The sequence below is a fragment of the Sapajus apella genome, unplaced genomic scaffold (genome assembly GCF_009761245.1).
Source record: "Sapajus apella isolate SASKATOON/1434 unplaced genomic scaffold, GSC_monkey_1.0 scaffold56, whole genome shotgun sequence".
NCBI classification, from domain to species: domain Eukaryota; kingdom Metazoa; phylum Chordata; class Mammalia; order Primates; family Cebidae; genus Sapajus; species Sapajus apella.
In genome coordinates, this window is record NW_022436996.1 from 340,435 (window position 1) to 348,136 (window position 7,702).

General features: G+C 46.7%; 1 protein-coding gene across 5 annotated transcripts in view; it reads right to left on the reverse strand.

The window, feature by feature from the left end:
• WDR60 (WD repeat domain 60) overlaps window positions 1–7,702 on the reverse strand; it is a 92,031-nt gene that overhangs the window by 23,428 nt on the left and 60,901 nt on the right. For all 5 annotated transcript variants that reach the window (XM_032244858.1, XM_032244859.1, XM_032244860.1 and 2 more), the window contains exons 18-22: window positions 7,412–7,574; window positions 4,765–4,878; window positions 4,616–4,677; window positions 4,038–4,089; window positions 465–525 (exon numbers count right to left, since the gene is read on the reverse strand). In XM_032244858.1, coding sequence (XP_032100749.1) covers window positions 465–525; window positions 4,038–4,089; window positions 4,616–4,677; window positions 4,765–4,878; window positions 7,412–7,574 — 452 coding nt within the window. The remainder of the gene's footprint in view (window positions 1–464; window positions 526–4,037; window positions 4,090–4,615; window positions 4,678–4,764; window positions 4,879–7,411; window positions 7,575–7,702) is intronic.

Genomic DNA, 7,702 nt, shown 5'->3' on the forward strand with positions numbered 1-7,702 from the left:
TATTAATGATGGACTAAACAAGGCTGGGCAAGGTGGCTCACGCCTGTAATCCCAACACTTTGGGAGGCTGAGGCAGGCAGATAACCTGAGGTCAGGCATTTCAGACCAGCCTGACCAATATGATGAAACCCCATCTCTACTAAAAATATAAAAATTAGCTGGGTGTGGTGGCAGGCACCTGCAATCCCAGCTACTCAGGAGGCTCAGACAGGAGAATCGCTTGAACCTGGGAGGCGGAGGTTGCAGTGAGCCAAGATCGTGCCACTGCACTCCAGCGTGGGCAAAAAGAGCGAAACTCCGTCTTTAAAAAACTCATAATAAAAAGACAAAACAGTCAAAATACAATGTGAGAAAATGGACTTCTTCATTGCAAAAGCTGACCATTTACTGTATATGCAATTCCCCAATGTTATTTTCCTTCCAGGTCTTTGTAAGATAGTGAAGCATTTTCTCTCACATCTTACCTGTCACCCAACTGGATCAGAGCACTATGCACCAGCTTGACCCTCCCTCCAGGCATCAGACCTAAAAACAGATGAAGCAAAATAAATCCATCTTTCAACAGAAGCTAAATCAAAATCCAGTTATAGTTGCCTGGAATTGTTTTTCATTGCTTAAATATGTGTTAGGAAATAACGTCAAATGTAAATCAATACACAGCATCCCTCCCTCCCTGTGGGTGAGGGTCACTACCTTAGGAGAACAATCAAGAATTCACAGTTCAAAGCCTTATGGGAAGAAAGATTGTAGAATCATGATCTGGGAGCCTTTGTATCTTTTGATCTGATAAAAATAAGGGTGGTAAGCAATCCACACGTGTGTACGAATGTATATACACTAAACAAGCCTTAGATCACAGCACTAAACGCCCTGTAAATGTCCCCCAGGGCTCCAATGCCCACAGGAAACCTGTAGGACCTCCCTCTCCATCATCCCAGAGACTCAAAAATCTGCTGGTCTCCAGGCAGAATGCACAGGAGGCAGGGTGACTCCTCGGCCGAGCGCATCCGGTCTCACTCTCCACTCCACCAGCTTCTCCAGCTTCCCTCTCAAACAACACAGAGCCATGGCTCTGAGGCCTGACTGCTTTTCCTTTCTATCCTGAAAGTGACCATGGCTACAACGCTGACTCCTCAGCCATCTACTGGTTTTGCCTCTTGTATCTGCTCCCAATATCACTTTCTGTCTTTAAAACTACTGCAAGGGGAAAAACTAGAAATTTAAGAATATTAAAACCTAAATTCTGGGCAAGGCATTGCCTAGAACTCTGGGAGCAGATGAATTAAAAGGAGATAGAAATAAACCCCACCTGCCGCTGGGCAGGGTCCCTGTAGCTGCACTGCGCATCTCCTACCAGTCACAACCACGATGAAGAAGGGTCAATGCTACCATTCACAAATATGAGGCTTCCCTGCACACCCCCTAACTCGTGTCTTGGTTCCCACGCCACCACCCACGGGCAGCCTTTCTGGCTGGGACCTCCCATTGGCCCCTACGTGACACCACCCATGGGCAGCCTTTCTGGCCGGGACCTCCCGTTGGCCCCTACGTGCCACCACCCATGGGCAGCCTTTCTGGCCGGGATCTCCCGTTGGCCCCTACGTGCTACCACCCATGGGCAGCCTTTCTGGCCGGGACCTCCCGTTGGCCCCTACGTGCCACCACCCACAGGCAGTCTTTCTGGCCGGGACCTCCCATTGGCCCCTACGTGCCACCACCCATGGGCAGCCTTTCTGGCCGGGCCGTCCCACTGGGCCTCCGCTCCAGCAAGTCCACCACCACTCGCCCTCTCCCGGGCTGGGGTCTTCGCCCGGGTCTCCTGGCACCTAGAACTGGACCCAGCTTATGCAGAGAACATTTCGTAAAACGATGCTGGCTGACTGCTTCTGAGACTTCAGCTCTCCAACAGCCACTCATCCAAAACCTACACAGAGTTTGCAACCACCCTGAACTACAGGCTGGTCTGAACATCCTCCCTTCCTAAAGTCAAAGCTAGAACATGGTTACAAGTTTGGTTAAGTGAATCAGTGAAGAAAGGATATTTTTATACAGCAATATTTTAAAATGAAATACTCACCACCCCGGATATCCTTTGTAGGACCATTGTGAATATAAAACATTTTTATGCAAATACTTTTTATGCAAAATGATTTTGTCTCCATAGCCAGATTATCAACTGACTATAAATATAAATTATCTCCCCAGTACCACCCATATTTGCTTGAAAAGTACTTTGGTCTTGTCACAAGTTCACAGCACAACCAGCCTCAAGATGAACTCTCAAGGTCACAAGAGTTCTGGGCATTTGGGGAGTAACCCTGGGTGTGAAGGTAGTCTTGGTGCTAAGACCAATAGTGTGGGTCTTGCCCCGTCACTAACCCACAACGTGACCTGTGTCTGTTGAGGAGGCAGCACCAGGACCCTGCCAGGCTCCCTGGCTCTGACCTTCCAGGATTCTAGGAGCAGCCTGGAGTCCACATGCAGAAGGGCCAACACAGAGCAGCACGGCTTCATGAGCAGAGAGGGGCCCATGTGAAGAACACACTGAGAAAGATAGTGACTCCAGAGTCAAGAGTAAACTTGGAAGGGCCATCACAGACACATGACTACAGAGCACACAGCATTGGCTCTAAGGGCTAAAGTGCCCTGTTCCCTAATCTCAAGAAGTTAGGAACAAAGTTGGTCTCTCTCCTATTATTTTTTGCCAGATCTACACAGGAAAATACATCTGATACAAGCAAGGTGAAAGGGGGCTCATCATTAGAAACTGGGTGGTGGGAGGCCAATGAGGTGAGAAGAAAGTTGAGATTCAAACATGGGCTAACCTCAGCCACAGAACACAACAGGACTGAATTACTCCATCACTTCTGAACCTTGCTGGAACTGAAAACCGTACCTCATAGCATTAAAAGCAGCCAATTGTGAGAGGTGCTGTTAGCTTTGCTTCAAGTTGTTTCTGCTCTGCCCAGACCCGGGGACTTTTGCCACCCTGGGATCCACTAAGGGCCCTTAGGAGTAGCGTTCAGTGTCCCTGATATGTCCTGGGGTCATAAATCCAAAACCAAAAGGAAAAAGGCCCAAAAAATGAATGACCATTCAAGGACTCAGACACCTGAAATATGTCAGACATGGCTGCAGAATACAGCTGTCCTTGACTTGTCTGACAGAGGCGAATGGTACTTAGCGGTAAACAGAACTCATTAAACCATACTAAGATCAAAACATTCACTCAGAGCCCGGGCGCAGTGGCTCACGCCTGTAATCCCAACACTTTGGGAGACTAAGGCGGGTGGATCACAAGGTCAGTAGTTCCAGACCAGCCTGACCAACATGGCAAAGCCCTGTCTCTACTAAAAATACAAAGATTAGCTGGACGTGGTGGTGGGTGCCTGTAATCCTAGCTACTTGGAAGGCTGAGACAGGAGAGTTGTTTGAACATTGGAGGCAGAGGTTGCAGTGAGCCAAGATCACACCACTGCACTCCAGCCTGGGCGACAGACCAAGGCTCTGTCTCAAAAAAAAAAAAAAAATTCATTTAGACTATCATTTGATTATTCTAGTTAACTGAGATGACTGGTCACAGCTGATAAGGCTATATATGACATACAACTTTAGTGTTTATTTTTCAGGTAGTAATTCATATTTTTCAAAGTAGTTATTGGTATCTTTTTTTTTTCTTTTAAACAGAGAGACAAGGTCTCACTACATCACCCAGGCTGGAGTGTAGTGGCATGATCATGGCTCACTGCAGTCTCAAACTGTTGGGCTCATATAATCCTCCCACCTTATCCTCCCAAGCAGCTAGGGCTATAGGTGTGCACCACCACACCCAGCCAATTTTTGTATTTTTTTTGTAGAGACGGGGTCTCGCTATCTTGCCCAGGCTGGTCTCAAACCCTAGGTCCAAGCAATCCTCCTGCCTCAGATTCCCAATGTGCTAAGGCTCCGAACAGGCATGAGTCACTGCAGTTATCAGTACTTTTAATCTCTATTCGTTTTAGAAAACAGTAAAATTAACTTTTTTATTCAATAGTTACCTAATTCACTTATTGAGCCTGCGATGTCTGCCTTTGGTAATTCAACAACCACCTAAAAACAGAATATTGAAAATGAATATTGATACATTTTATAAGTATTAACCTAAGCAAGGTATAGCTCTAATTAAGATGGAGTACTTTAATAGGTACTAAAACGTAACTGCCCCAGAAAAAGAGACTGATCTTTAGCCTCAGAACTGACATTTTACAAGCTACTGACTACTTTGCTTTGATCTCTTCATGTTCTCTTTACTTGGTGACTTAATCGACAGTCTTGGCACATCCTCCAACACGAGGCAGGCCAGCCTGATCTCAGCCCTGACATTTTGTTCCCTTCCCACTTACGTTCCATGTCCCCAAAGCCCTGTATGAGGTTCCTATTTTGCTGTCACAGAAAGGCCCCGAACCTGCCATGTGAGACATTTTGCATCCCTTCTGCACAAGACCGGTAAGCCCAGTCCCGCTCTGCATTTCCCACCTTAGCTAACTGGGCCCTTCCCCCTGTGCCATTCAGGCACCATCTCCACCCAGGCCATCTCACTCAGGCCCCGCGTGTGCACATCCTGGCCCCTACTCACCCACACGTTGAGAACCCCACTCTCATCCAAGGAAGCGATGTGGAAGGACAAACCTGACATTTCTGATGAAAACAGAAAGAAATGGCCTTAAATAAGGAAACCATATTTCACAACTATTAAGGATTTTAAGACAGTGAAGAATCATCTACCTTCTTGAGTAGAAAACGGTGAAAGCACAAAGCTCTGCTTTTTGTGGACAGACGCTGAGATAGATTCTATTGCTTGAAGAGGGCTTTGGTGGTTCACTGAGGTAAGGATTCCATCTGGAGTTCAAAAGCCCACAGCACCCCCACGTAAGTAAGATGTTGCAGAAATGCAGTTTGCATCACACGTAGACAAACATGCGGGGCTTCTGGGTCTCACAGATCCAACTCTCTCTACACATCTTCCCAAAACACCCAAGACCAACACAGACCACGCACAAAACTGACACAGGACCACAACTTTCACATTCCTAGGTCACAGAGGCCCCAGACCCCTCCTCTCCTGCAAGAGAAAAAGCGCCAGTTCCCGCAGAGCGTACCAGCCCCTCGGGTCTATGGGTCTGGAGGGCAGGAAGAAAGCTAAAACTAAAGGCAAAGAGAGTGTACAGCAGCCCAAAAGGAAACTCAGAGAGAGGGGGTCCCCCTGCAGGGCCAGAACCTGGACAACCGAAAAGAAACTCAGAGAGCATCTCCCTGCAAGGCCACAGCCAGAAAGGAAACTCAAAGAGGGTCTTCCCTGTGAGGCCAAATCCTGGAGGCAACTCACATAGCTGAGGGGAAAGGGCTGGGAGACAGAGGTTGGAGCAGCACTGCTGAGGGGAAGGGGGGTGAACAGGAAAGGGGGGTGATCCCCCCCAACACACACACACCAGACAACTGGCAGCAGGAGAGAAATCAGAGACAAACCCACCCCAGCTATTGCTACCTCCAGGCACAATCCCCACTAAAACAATACCTGTCACAAATCAATAAAGCAAAGCTCACTGACCTAAAACATCCATCTACAGAATATCTACGAGTAGAACAAAGCCAAACTCCATAGAAAGCTACTATAAGAAGAAAACAGAAAAAAGTAAATCAAAGCATTTCAGCTGATGAAAATTCTCCCTCCTAAAAATAAGCACAAGGCAGAAGACACAAAATTCAACATTCCAAATGGAATCACATCTCTTCAAAGGGAATCAGGAAACATATCAAAACAAGACAAAAACACCTGGAATCAGAAATCAAGAACAGAATTACACCCCAAAAAAAAGCAATAAATGACATGGGAATTGGGATTGAACTTAGGAAAAAAACTGAAGAAAAAGATAAAACCATCTCAGAAATTAAGAATAAATTACAGGTTTCTAAGGCAGAGGATCAGATGAAGTGCTGCAGGCTTAGCTAAGGATAGGCTGGTCTCCCAGGAGAGAATACGGTTCCTCTGACTCATGCTCTGAATCACAAGTTCCACAGCTCCTCATTACTGAGAGTTTATTTAAAACTTTGTAGGTTTTATTGGTAATATTTCAAAGACAAGGCTGGGCACGGTGGCTCATGCCTGTAATCCCAGCACTTTGAGAGGCCAAGGTCAGCAGATCACCTGAGGTCAGGAGTTTGAGACCAGCCTGGCCAACGTGGAGAAACCCCGTCTCTACTAAAAATACAAAAATCAGCCAGGCATTGGTGGCAGGCACCTGTAATCCCAGATACTCAAGAGGCTGAGGCAGGAGAGTCACCTGAACCTGGGAGGCAGAAGTTGCAGTAGGCCCAGGTCACGCTACATACTCCGGCCTGGGCTACAGAGCCAGACCCCATCTCAAAAAAAAAAAAAAAAAGGATGCATTTCAATGAAAAAATTTATTTGTATGTACAGTCCAGAGGTTTAATGTTTTTTAAAATGGTGCTAAATTCAAAAATTTTTTAGTATTAGCAGCAGCAGTTAGAAAGGGCAAAGATTATTTAAAAGATATCTTTTAAAATAGGATTACAACCCATAAGTGATCTATAAATTCAAACAGTCTTAGCAGCAATATTGCCCCAGAGGGGCACAATGCATTGTTGGGGAATTTTTAAAGTGGCTCTTTTATGTACAATGTAGAGATACACATACAGACACATACGCATCTGTGATAATAAAGCCACACGGAGGGTGAGTGACCACCTCGGCCTGCACCTTCAGTCCACAGCATCCCTACTGGGAAGGGGTGGTGCAGGGTGTGGTGTGGGGTCTGAGTGCAGGCCCCGCCACATTGTCAGTGTGACCGTACACAAACGCTGCATGTTCCTGCACAGCTGGGATTCAGGGCTATCAGAATTAAATGAGACAATGTATAGTACGCCCCAGGGCAAGTCCCAGAACACAGGAAACATTCATGCCGGGTACCTGTTGTGGTGGCTGGGCACGGCGTGGCATGAACGTCCACCCAGGTCAAACCGAGGCGCAGGGAGGCCCCACTGTGCTGTTCCTGGCAGGCTCAGGGCCACTGGCTTTTCTCGAAACCCTAGTGTGAGCTAACTTTGCCCCAGAGCACACATGTGCCCAGATGCCTCAAGCTACTTTAAAATTAAAGGTAATTTCATCGAGGATTTTTTGGAATCCACAAATTTAATAACAAAGGAAATTTGAGTCATTCTTAGCTACTAGGTAAGCATGAGTGGAATCAATTTTTGCTTTTTCTATTTATCAAGTGCCTCTTTTGCCCACAGGTCAGACCCCATCCTCTGGGATAATGGGAATAAATAGATGCAAATACATGTCAAGCTCTGTTCCTCGAATCTGTGTGGCTTTTCTAGAAGACAACACAGTCAGCAGGCAGATGACACTGACCAGTGGAAAATGTGGCTGTCCGGAAAGTCCAGAAACCATCGTTAAGCTTCACAGAGTGATGTAGCCTTGAGTCTTCTCTCAAATCCCAGATGACAACGGAGCCGTGTGCCGTTCCAGCAAACAGTAAAGATGCTTTAAAAGGGCTAAAGCAGCAACACGTGACCTAAAAAAAACACATGCACAGAAAGCGGATGACTGAAGATTGAGAAGCATGCTCGCAGAAGTTATGTTTACTGAGTGGGTATCTGAGGTTACGTTTACCGAGTGGGGTGTCTGAGGTTACGTTTACCG